General features: G+C 49.2%; 1 protein-coding gene across 2 annotated transcripts in view; it reads right to left on the bottom strand.

Moving 5' to 3' along the window:
- Window positions 1–730: 730 nt before the first annotated feature.
- Window positions 731–12,645, bottom strand: part of DRD2 (dopamine receptor D2) — a 54,778-nt gene continuing 42,863 nt past the window's right edge. Inside the window, exons 3-8 of one of the 2 annotated variants that reach the window (XM_006265248.3) lie at window positions 7,884–7,993; window positions 7,286–7,422; window positions 6,163–6,353; window positions 4,670–4,756; window positions 3,301–3,634; window positions 731–2,557 (exon numbers count right to left, since the gene is read on the bottom strand). In XM_006265248.3, the coding sequence (XP_006265310.1) occupies window positions 2,364–2,557; window positions 3,301–3,634; window positions 4,670–4,756; window positions 6,163–6,353; window positions 7,286–7,422; window positions 7,884–7,993 (1,053 nt within the window). In that variant the 3' untranslated portion in view covers window positions 731–2,363. The remainder of the gene's footprint in view (window positions 2,558–3,300; window positions 3,635–4,669; window positions 4,757–6,162; window positions 6,354–7,285; window positions 7,423–7,883; window positions 7,994–12,645) is intronic. The other variant, XM_006265249.3, reaches the window with a different exon arrangement.

Genomic DNA, 12,645 nt, shown 5'->3' on the forward strand with positions numbered 1-12,645 from the left:
TGTCAACACTAAGGAAACATTGGCCACATCCTGTCACCTCCTCTTCCATTGCAACATTTCACGCAGGTAGCATCAAGTAACACCTGGGCGGTGGAAGTGAACCTAGTGTTCCCATGACGGACCCATGCGTCAGCTGTGACCTGAATCAATCTTCAAAACCCTTTTTTTCCCTCCCCACATCCTGCTGTGAGCTGGAGATGCTTTTAGATGGCTGGAGAGGTGACTTTTTCCATTGAAAGCTGCAGCTATGGACAGACCTGGAAACGTCATGTTGAAACATGCACCTAAACTTATATTGTGGCCATCTACAGCTCCGGTTATCAACCTTATCACTAGAAGAGCCCTTTCCATCCAGCTAGGACCTCCCCTTCCATTTAGCAACATGGTTGAGAGAGACACTACACACTCGTCATCTCCTTTTGTGACACATGATTGTCCGATTTGCAGGGTAACTTATTGCACATGTTGCATGTGTTAGTCGCATAGAGGGAAATGCATAGAGACCAGAGGGCAGGTCATTGCCAAGAGCCATCAGTAGGCAATGGCTTTGTCTTTCCGCTCCTCTGTTTAAAAAGAAAACGGGTGATCTTCCCAAACCTTTGCACAGAGAAGAAAAGAGCTTGTTATCCTCAGAGTGCATTTCATACCTTTAAAAACAGCAGATGACTCTAATGCATCTAGCCTGCAGTCATTCAGACTATCCGGACCCTGAATTTAAACTACAGCCAGGCCCGTTTCCATGTCATTTTATTCATTTTGCTGTATTTTATTTACAGAGATATTACAAAATATATTGTGAACTGGGTACAACTGGTAATTACAGCATGGATTTGGCAGCCTGGTTTCGGCTTGGTGAGATGTTGGTGACGGCTTCTCAATTTGTTTAAACCATGAAGCACAGAGATTAGGGGCAAGGGGTGCTGGAAACATTCAAACAGGAAAAAACCCTCTTTTCCCAGACCGTCCTAGAGTCCAACGTGTCTAGCTGCAGATCTTCTCCGAACCTTGCCCTTTGCTCTCCCCAGAACACCAGGAGTCAGACTGCAAAGCCCCTTTGTGAACAGATACTTTCAAGACTCATTCCCTACAAGTCACTGGGATGGATCATGACATAAATTGCTGCTCAGCATGAGTGAGTGGCTTGCGGTCTTGCTTGCTCGTTTTTATAACGACGTGGTGAAAGACTATCATCGTTAATAGAGATGGTTAGATGCCATCATAAAATGTCTGCAACTTAAAACCTCAGGAGAGGGCATTGCTTTCACTCTTCCCCCAGAGCCCTAGGGAAGGGGGGAGGCAGGACTGCCCATGAACGACAGCTGCTCTTCCTGCCTTCCCTGTTTTTTTCTTCAAAGCGAAGCAAAGAGGGGGAAAACCCCACCTGTGCTATACAGGAGCGGCATACAGCCTTGCTGTCTCGCTCTGTTGACTTCACACCAGGGATGCACCACTGTTGCTCCTCACTCCGTTTTGCACAACAACCTGCAACGAGACAGGAGATGGAAACGCTGGTGAGCAGGACTTGCTGCCGGGCTGGGTAATGAGCGGTGATGAGCGGTACCCTTGAATCAGCGTGTGTACCATGCAAGACAAGGTAACGTTTCTTTAATTTTCTCCCTATTTATTTTTTGGCTTGGGCTTCAGTTCAGTTCATCCTATTTATTCATATTTACATGGGCGGTACGGTGTCGCACGTGACTCACACGGCCCTTCTTCTTGGCACCCATTTTCCTGTGGACCCATAGGACTGTAAGAATCAGATCTGTAGGTGACAAACCTTCTTAGCCCACTTGGGGCCTTGCTAAGTCTTGGTCTGAAGGCCTCAGCAGTTTGATACTGAACAGGTCAGCTGGAGGTGAAGGCAAAGCTATTGCATGTAGTTCCCGTGAGCTCCAGCCGTCTGGCTCCTATTGCAAAGCGAGAAAGATGGCGGCGTCTTTGGTGAGAGTTGTATCAGTGACGTTAACACATGAGCAACTGGCAGCCGTGACCGCTCACCACCTGCCGTTGGCTCTGCTAATGTCAGTAATTAATGCACTCGAGGTCAGTTGGCCACAGGCAGGTATCAAATGAGCGTGTCTTTGTTTTTGCTTCTGCTTCTTTGAACACAGTGTGAGGGTAGCTCTTGAAAAGTGCCCTTTGGAGTGACCTCTCAGAGTCCAAAGGTCACCTGGGGACGGAGAGATCCTCCCACTCGAAGCCTCTCATTACATCCCAGCCGCATGGATATGGCACTGTCTTAACACTGTGGGCTCCCAGCCCTGTACAAAAACACTCGGCCTCCTTGTGACTCCCTGCTTGCCTGGCGTGCATGGGCGCGTGCATGCGTGGTATAGGTTTTTCTTCTCAGGCTGAGTGTAGTCTTAGCAATGGAGGATCTTCATGAAGGCTTTCCGGAACTCGATGTTGAAGGTGGTGTAAATAATCGGGTTGACCGCGCTGTTGACGTACCCGAGCCAGGTGAAGGCGCTGTACATGGCCGGGGGGATGTTGCAATTGCAGTGTATGTTCAGGATGTGGGTGATGAAGAAGGGGAGCCAGCATATGATGAAAACACCTGGAAAAGAGGGAAAGGATAAGTCTGAATGTCACCAGCTTTCTTCTGTGGCCCTGGGAGGTTTGGGGGTCAAAGAGGGCAGGTTCCTCAAGCACTACATTTCTGTCTGTGCCTCTTCCAAAGCTGTACCACTTGGGATTTCTCAGTGGATGCAGACTGATTTGCTCGAGAGGGATTATGCCAACAGAGAACCTGTTAACTTCTTACTGGACTTCCCCACCATTTGGGATGCAGCCCATAGAGAGGGAGTCCCTCCCAGGCCATTGGCATTCAGCAGCCTGGATGTGCCAGTGTTGAGAAACTCCCTGAGTTTGAGGAGGGTGTAGTCTAGGGAAGGAAAGGGAAGGGAAAGCTTCTTGGCTGGGGGTGAGGTGGGCTTTCCTCCTGGCTTTTTCATTGCACAGATATTTTCTTATGATTTATCAGTAAGGACCTACTTAAGGTGCAGCAAAACAATGGGTTTTTTGCAAAGCCGATTTTGCAGGCGTTTCCCAGTGGTCCCACCCCTCACTGCTGATTGACAGAGGGCATCTTCACTCAGTCTATGTCACTACTACTTCCTTTGACCCACCCTTTGCTGCTTATTGGCAGAGGGCGCCTTCACTCAGGCTCCGTCACCACCCCTTGTTTGCATTGATTTTATAGGAAATCATGGCCAATGCCGGACATTCCCATTAGAAGACCAGGCCAGGGCAGCCAGTGACCATTCACAGAAGACAAAGGGAGGCAAACCAAAGTCTTACCGAGCACTATAGCTAACATTTGGGTGGCTTTCTTCTCCTTCTGTTGAGAGAGTTTCCTCCTGCTCATGGTTTTGAGGGAGGTCCTAGTCTTGCCGTTGGGCATGGACTGGATCTCAAAGACTTTGGCTGTCTTTGGGTTGTCTTTGGCGTGCCCGTTCTTCTCTGCTTTCACGGGGCTGTTCAAGGGGGACTGCAGGGTGGAATTAACACACTGGTTGGAAGTGGCTGGCACGACGAGTTGGTGGTTACTTGGAGGTGCTAGCTTGTGTTTGGTTTTCTCGGGGGGGCTGGTACTGGACACCATCTCCATCTCTTCCACGTGATTCACTGCCTCCTGGACAAGGATCAAATATCCCAAGATAAAAGAAGGTAAATGCACCGTTGGGCAAAAGAGTAATAGAGAAGTCCCTGAAGGGAGTAGGGTTAGCCCTGTGGAGAAATCACCCCCCAATCTGCCTCGCTGCCATAACCCTCTCTGCTCCATTTACCACTGAGCTGACACAGCTGGGTGGAAAAATTTCAGAGGGATTTTCTTTGTCCTGAGAGTTCCCACCAAATGACCAGGTTACATCACCTGGTCATGCTGACATCTTTTAAGAGCATCAGTCAGCATCCAATGGGCCTGCTCCTGGGTTGGGACTTAGCGATGAGGTCACAAAAAGTTACAAAAAGGCGTCATCCCATCTTGGAGGGAGGAGACATTTTGGGGATGCTGGAACAAGCAAAAGGCCTTCAAAGCTCCTTTAGTCTCTGGATGAGCATGTGGGTAACTCGTCTGAAATTTAGCCAGTCATTTAGGATTAAGTGAACTAGATGTATATCAAAAGGTCCCCAACAAGCCCATTCTGTTTTGCTCAAGGCACTGTTTTTCTAATACTCTTCTATCTTGTACTCCTTCCCATTCTCCCTCTCTCGGATTAATAAAAGCTAGCTGATACAGCACTCCTAGCTGTGAATGCTGGTACTGGATTGAGAGCCAAGATTTTTTTCCCTTAAATATCCATAGGAAATATCCATTTTCAACAAGCTTTTCCCCCCCAGTTTTTCATAGAAAAAACAAAAGAAAAGAAATGAAAACTACCTACAACAGAAAGTCTGAAGGCTCAAGAAGAAACCCCCTCTCCTCAAGTTAATGGGGTTTGAGTCCAGCTTTTCAAAGCCCTGCAATCCCCAATCTTTTGGTTGTCTCTGGGAAAATGCAAGTGCATCCTTTAAGTCTGGCCAATGCATGGGAATTCCCTTTGTTAACAGAGAAATTTCCTTTCTCAGAACTGAGGAAAATAATCCATCTCCACTTGCTGTGTCCCCTGCAAACACAAAGGGAGAAAGGGAGGGCACCGAAGGGTTGACATTCCTCTGTGACACTTACCACTTTCTGCTTATTAACTGGGAAGCTCCCATTGGACTTGACAATGACTGTGCAGAGCTTCACATCTTCTGGATGAGTGCATTTGTCCTAAGGGGGCAAGCATCGGCACACGGGTTACGCAAGCAGAGGGCGGCTGGCAAGGGGGTTGTGACAACTTAAACACAGAGCGTGGCCAAGTTTGCTTCAGTGGAAAGGAGGCTGGAAAATTCCTCTGGGGAATGAATGAAGGAAGCCAAAGGAGCCAGGAGGACATGTTAATGACCTGGCAGATCCTCAGGCTATTCCTGTCTCTTTGCCTTCGCACAACCTTGTTTGCCTAGAACCTGGCTTTTGGGGGAGGTAGCGAGAGAAAATTTGGAGAAGGGGCTGCAAGAGTACGTGGGTCTTTTCTCACTTCGTGCCAGAATGGAAATTGGTGGCCAGTGGCGTCACCGCCCTCTGCTCATACAGGTGCTTCAGTAGCCAACATCAGCTTCAGACATGGGCAAGTCATGCAGTCTGCATGACAAGTGTGTGTGCAGTGCGTGAGCCAGGTCCTCACATGCATCTGTCTGTGCCCGAGAGCATCGCAGCAGTTTCCTTGCTTATGAGCCTCAAGGAGATTGCTAGCTATGGACATCCACGCAGGCTGGGACAGGCCCTCTCTGTGGATACTACAGGGTTGTGAGCAGTCCCTCGATGCTCATTACAGCTTCAAGTGTCACAGAGCAAGCCAGCCTCTCCCCGAGACATCAGCTATTGCCACGGGCATGCTCGGACTTTGTTTTGGTGGGAGAGAAAGGAAGGAGTCTGCTAGGTAGGTCCTCATTTTTAAATAGAGGCAAGAATCAAAGGGTTTGGAGGTCCCTGAAATCCTTCGGTTGAAATTTTAAAAGCAGTGTGTGTGTGGGGTGGGGATGGGTTAGCCTTGCTGTTTAAGGCTAGGCTGCCTGTGCTGCTATGGAGGGCTCGACCTCTGGGACGAAGAAAGCATTTAATAGATTTCATAGGCATTAGGGCTGGAAGGGACCTCGCGAGATCATCGGGTCCAGCCCCCTGCCCAAAGGGCAGGAAGTCAGCGGGGGTCAGATCACCCCAGCGAGATAAGCATCCAAGCATTTCTTAAAGGTATCCAGAATAGGTGCTTGCACCTATTTCCAATAGCTGGGTGCAGCTCCTGCATCCCCATGTCCCAGAGCTGTGGGGAGGGACTGATTCAGAAAGCACCACAGACCCCAGTCCCTCAGTCAGCCTCTTAACCCCAACTCGAAGACTTTGGAGGGAATGCAGACTTAGCACTTCCCATGGCAGGCAGTCTCTGAAGTCAGGGGAAAACTGGGACCGCTAAACTCAGCCAGGACTCCCAACTAGGCCAAGACACCACATCCACCTCCACAATCCCGCACTGTACTCGCACCAAAAAGCGTCGCTTTGGGAGGCGGGGGCATTCTGGGGAGAGGGAGTAGGAAGGGGGAGAGGATGGAGATGGGGTGGGTTGAGATGGGTCTGGTTACCTTCAGCGGGGCCTGCGTGTCAGAGTCCGGGCCAAGAGTGCTGCGCTTGGTGTTGACGCGCTTCCGGCGCTTCCGGAGTACTATGTAAATCTGCACGTACACCAGCAGGGTGACAATGAAGGGGACGTAGAAGGAGACGATAGAGGAATACACAACAAAGGCGGGATTGGCAATGATACACTCATTCTTGTCTGGAAGACACAAGAGATTGCAGGAGCATTGTCCCAGCTGTTAGGAGCTATGACCACCATTTCTCTCTGTCTCTGTCTGTCTTGCTGAAGTCTCCAGCACCTCCACACTGCTGCTCTCTCGTCTCCCCTCTGAGCCGGGGCTGGGATTCGCTTAAGGAATCACGTACCCAACTCCCCTGTAAGTCAATCAGGGCATCTAGTTTCATCAGGGTCCTTTCAAAGACACAGCCCAAGTGCTCTAATAAGAGATTTTAGAGACCGTTAGAGGGGCTTGCATGCTTGCATTAGAGCCCAAGTGCTCTAATAAGAGATTTTAGAGCCCATTAGAGGGGCTTGCATGCTTGCATTAGAGCCCAAGCAGTTGCATTAAAGCTGACCAGCAGTTGTCACTGGAGGGGAAAGGGCTGTCATGTGGGTGCTTCTCCTGTAGAAACTGGGCTGAAACCAGTTTATAAAGTGGGTCTGTGGTCACCTGTAACCGACTGGATCCCAATTGAGAACCGCAAGCTACATGTGAGTGAATGGCTGGCTCAGCCTCATGCCATTGGCTGTCCAGTCTCCCTAACAAATCAGCCACTGAAATTTCTCTTCCCTGCTGTGCCAATTAAGTTATCTAGTCATTAGTAAAGTGCTCACTGTTATTATGGCTTTTAAGGTATTTTCTTTGGGTGTTGGGGCTGGTTCATGCCAGGACAGTAAACCAACATGAGGGACATTGGTCTGGAGAAGGGAGAGATGGAGTTAATTCAGGGCCAGGGGACCAGCAGAAGTGTTCATGGGCTGGCACAGGGGTAGGGCAGCCAGAACAAGAGGCAGGGGGCACACTCACTAAAACTCCCAGCCCTATCGAGACAAGCCCCTCTAGGGACTCAGAAGACCATAGGAGCGTGCAACATGGAGGAGAGCTAGCTGAGAGGGGGTATTCTGCTCACCGGTGTTGTTGAGTCCAAACAGAAGTGGGCAGGAGATGGCAAACGACAGGACCCAGACCACGGCAATCATGACGGTCACTCTGCGCTTGGAGCTGTAGCGGGTGTTGTAGAGCATTGGCATTGCCACTGCCGTGTACCTGTGACAGAGAGACAGACCTAGCGTGTCATGACCCTGGCAGGGCTGGGCCCTTCTGGGACCCTGCCTCAATCAGGGCCAGATTTGACTTTACGAGTCTCCTGGCGGTCACTAGCACTCTGGTCATGGCATGACTTTATTTTGGAGCATGTGAAGGTGCGGTTTCCAGCACCTTTTCCTGCAGGACAGAGGGCCAGGCAACAGCCCAGGTCACCTCTGGTGGGTTACTGCTGCCCCCGGGGCCTCTGCCCCATCATTTCCACACATGAGCACTGCACAAGTGGGCTCTCTCTGGGCTGGGTACATCAACCTGCCCAGAGTCCATGAAGCTGGACCCCAGAACCTGAATTAGCTCCTTTAGGGCACACAGACATATGCCCTAATGTCATTTTGTGCTAGCCACATTGCCAACAGCCACGCCGAGCTGGACAGGAATTCCCCTCCGGCCCATGGAGATCTCACCTGTCGATGCTGATGGCACAGAGGTTGAGGATACTGGCAGTGCACATCATAACATCCAGAGTGACGAAGATATCACAGTGGATCCGGCTAAATCTCCACTCCCCGACCACCTGGCAAGAGAGGAAATTCAATGAAGGTGTTTGCTTAGGCAGCTGAGGTCCAAGAGCTCTGCGGCCCAACAGCGCCCTTACTGCAAAAAGGCTGTTGTTGGTTTTGAACGGTTACTCCGGGCCAGGATTAAATGAGAGCACAATTTTGTCCACAGGATTCAAAGATTGAAGCTTGCCTATACTCCTCTGAGTCTATGCAGGGTGAGCATCTCCCAGGGCTTTGACCTGCCCACCCAAAAAATCCCAGTGCTGAAGCTTCCTCCAGGACACTGTGCTATAGGTCTGGTTCTTCTTAGGCTGTTTCCCCTGAGATATAGCCTGATTCTATCTTTCCTAATTCCACCTTAATTCATGATCTTCACAACCCACGCGACAGACACAACCTAGGACCAAATTTAACCACAACATCAGAAAATACAGCTTCCCTTAAAGTCAATGTGAGTTATGCAGTTGCTTAACTCAGCCCAAAGGCATTACTGAAAAAAACCCCAAACCCTGCATCATAAACAGCCTTAAACTGCGGTGGCAATTCTAGCAAATTGTAAATGTTTTCCGTAAGGATCTTTTTGCAATTATGTGCAGCACGGTGCAGTAATGGGCATAGATAACACAATGCAGTCCTACTGTTTCTTCATTAAAAAAAAGACATAACCCCCATATTACTCTGTCATGAATGAAGATGGTTTTAAATTCAAAGAGAGAGTTCTTTGACATACATTACTTTTCATAGTTAAGATAGAGAGCTAATTATAATATTTCCAGTTTTCAGTAGTTTTCCCCCACCCCTCCTTTTCTTGAGACTAAAACCAGAGTTTGGTAATTAAGTCAAATGGTGAGTAGTAGAAGTACTGTATTCAGCAGTATTTGCAGAAAAAAAAAGCTATATATTCCTTAAATATAAATATCTAAGATTCATACTGAATTTGAAATGAGAATGAATAAGAAATCTATTCTTCCCAGTTCTTTCTGCGCTCTAATACATAACCATCACCAGGAGGAGGAAGGGAGCGACTCCATTAAAGTCTGAATGAGAGAGGAATACTCAGTTATGAAAAAAAAAGCACTTAAAGGACAAAGTCACAAAAGTAAATTGGTTTGATTAGAACTTGCCCGGAGGCCAAGATTTGCCAGCCAGCTATGAACCAATGCTGCTGTCAGCTGTCTGCACTCAACTGAACGGACCGGAGTTTGTGGAGGACACGGAGGGGCTGATTCCACGTTTCTCGCAGGCAACGTGCCGTGCTCAGCTCGCCGGGGAGGGGACATGAAGGACCCAGCACTGCCACGTCTGTGAGGCATCGCCGTGGCTGGGGTGGATACATTGATGATCACGGCTGACTGGACCCGATCGGAAATTCTGTCCAAATTGTTCCTTTTGCTATGGGAAATGTTTCATTTTGACCGAATGCCATTTCTGGACAAGAAAAAGCTTCCCCTGGAATATTGCGCAGAAGAGCCCAGAATTTCCTTCCCAGCCGCTATTGCATTGCCCAAAAGAGCACAATGACGATCCCATTTTGCAGAGCAGAAAGCCTTTTTGAAGGGGACCTTCAGCTCTTCTTATGGGCACGAGAAATCCTAGCTTTAAGCACTGGAAGCTTTGTATACTCCAGAGCTGGAGCCATCTGCTCTGGCGGCGATGCTAAATTCTTCCGCTTTGTGTCCTTGGGTCTCATATGTTACTTGTAGACACTAGAGCCCAAGCTCTGTGAATTTGTGCGCTGTTCCTTGCACCCACCCTGTGATGGGACAAGGACAACAGGACCCATTTCAGATAGTGCTGTTCTCACGACTGTGATACTAAGGATTGGGGGGTCTGCTTCTTGGCAGCTTTAAACTTGAACCTCATCAATCTCCTTTATCTGATGGGCCCAGGCAATGCTAGATGGATGCATTCGTCCCCGTTCAAACACCAGAAAACAACCCCGATCACTTTGACGTCTAGAAAAATGATGGGAAGCTGCTGATGCCTCAGGCTGAAGTACCCGGCGCTAGGGCTAGAGGGAGGTTGTCATTGCATTAGCAGTAAATCACAGTTATAGTTCAATGCAGGCCTGAATTCAGGCTATTAATGAAGCAGGGAACAATGCATGAGCTGACTGAAGGAAAGGGGTTTAAGCCCATCTTACATCGGCTTGGCTTTTCCAATCCAGAACAAGGATGGGAGAGAACGCAGGGCGGAGAGGACCGCTTCTTTTGAAAGTAGGTTGCTGTGAGCAAGGATCATGACTTAGTAGAGCATGAGCTAATCCTGAGGATGTTCACAACCACACCTGACATCTTCAAAGCACCAGGCAAACATTCATTTTCTCTGGCGATAATTAGTTACGTGGCCTCCTGACAGCCCGTGTCACATCAGCGCTTTTTCTTGTTTGCTTGCTTTGTGCTGGTGCAGTCACCGGCAGATTGTGGCTTCTCTTTTTTCCTTTCCCCACCCCGCAGTCCAGCACTTTATCTTTTCCTCACATCCATTCACTCCCCACGTCTTTCTTTGGCCCTTTCTTTCAGCAGGCAATTCCTCCCGGTGCTCTGGAAGCTGGAATACGAGCCTCAGCCAAACAGCCTTCCCAAAGCTTGGCTTGTTGTGCAAAGCCGAACCCTCAGGCCTTAATTAAATGTAACAGGTGCCGTTGGGAGACACTGTGACAGGGGTTACAGCCAAAGAGGTTTGGAAAGTTTCTCAGCAACTTCAGTTCTACTTCGCTGACCTGTGACGCAGCACAGAGCTCCTTCCCCCACTGCCTGGTAGGGAAGTCTGGCAGAGCACCAACTGCTGTTCCTACTCCCTTGACTAGCATGTCTGTCTTGCATGGCTGGAAACGATGGCATGGCTTCTGCAGACACTTATCTCCTCAGTAAGCAAATCATTTAGTCTTTGGAAGATGCTTCAGATCACAATCCAGCCCAGCATAGGTTTGTGCCATTAATTAACCCCCCAAATAGAGTTTTTGCTGGTGTGTTGTCAGACAGAGCATCCTTGGAGCGTGTGGAGCTGTGGCCCCAAGCAGAGTCCTGTCAAACAGCCCTGGGAGAAGCAAATTGTATTTCCACCCAAGATCTCTGTTGGCCCAAATAGCTCCGAGTGGCAATGAAAAATACTTCAGTGCCTCATACAGAAACAGATGCCAGTTTTTCCCACTGATTTGGGAAACCAGGCACAACTCTGACTCCAGGTGTTTATACGCTCCTAATCCCTATCATGCCTGGGCACCTCACAGTCTTTAATGAGTTATATCCAGCACCAGGCTGCGATCTTGGGACATGCTATTATCTCCCTGTTACAAATGGGAAGTAGCCTGCCATGCATATCCTTCCACTTTACCCTTCATTGCCATCAGACTAAGACCTCAGGGTCAGGGTTCCAGATGGTCGGGCCCTGGTGCTCCCTGCAGCAACCTGACCTATTCAGATGCAAATCCTGAACCTGTTCAAAGGCAACAGGGTTGATCCTGTCATCTGGGGAGGAGGAGGATTTAGACAGTGCTTTTCCAATGTCAGTGAGCTGTTAGCAAGCTCCCCACAATCCCTGCATGGCTCAGGATCCATGTGGATGGGCTCAGCATCACATGGTAGAGTTCAGAGCAGTCTTGCAATGCACACAGGCCAGAGATGATCCCTGGGATTTAATCACCCCTAGTTGGAAAACTTGAGTCAGGGCCTGGACCTTAAGGCAAGGGTCTATCTTTCACTAACAGCTTGAAAGAATGAATCCAAGCCTTGTGTGAGCTCCTCTGCCACTGCCCCCCAACTCTAACCCCATCTCTTCCCAACTAAAGCCATCTTCCCCTCTGACATGGGCAGGGGAGAGCCACTGCCATAGATCTAAGCTGCAATGATATTTAGATTGGAGAAGTGATTTCAAGTTAAACCAGGACCTGGAAGGTGCTGGCTTGGGACCCACTTGGAGGTTAGGGAATCCAGTGGGAAATTAAGAGGCCCAGGCTAAAACTGTTATTAGATTCAGTAGCCCAAAATCTCATTTGTGCTTCCTAGAACACAGTGCGTGCGTCTACACATTCATTAATGCACCAAAGTTACTGCGGATAGCCAAGTACTAAATCAATGCACAATAACTTGTGCTACTGTGCAGTAGCACCTGTGCATGGGTTTTTAATGATGTTTACTGTGCAGTAGCCTAATATTACTGTGCAGTAGCATATTAGCACGGTTTTTGCCCAGCACGCTACTGCGCAGTGTTATTAAGCTACAGCACAGTTAACGCCTCATGTAGACACACCCAGTGAAAACTTCCTGTGCCCGTATAAATGCAATCAACTTCTTCATCAGCACTGATTCAGCCTGGTGGCAAGAGATCCTACTGGCAAATTAATAGCAGACTGGCCTGGATGAAAACCAGGGGCACTGCTGGATCAGCGGGGAGCCCCTGGAAGTCGGGTCATCAGGAAGGGGCATGTCCCATGACCGGGCCTCTCCTGACTGCCACGACAGACACATTTAGGGAAGCAGAGTGAGAGTCTCAGAGGTCTGCGCAGGTTGTGGCTCCTGCTCACCCGCACAGGATGGGTGCAGCAGCTACCCTGTTGCGACGGTCATCGCTCCGGTTCACTCTGCATGGGCCTAATGGCAGCGTGGAGTCCATTCCCAATTCCTCCAGGCTGGCAGCTGCTGATGGAAAATGCTGTGTGCTCTGC

Source organism: Alligator mississippiensis, chromosome 16 (genome assembly GCF_030867095.1).
Source record: "Alligator mississippiensis isolate rAllMis1 chromosome 16, rAllMis1, whole genome shotgun sequence".
In the NCBI taxonomy this organism is placed as follows: domain Eukaryota; kingdom Metazoa; phylum Chordata; order Crocodylia; family Alligatoridae; genus Alligator; species Alligator mississippiensis.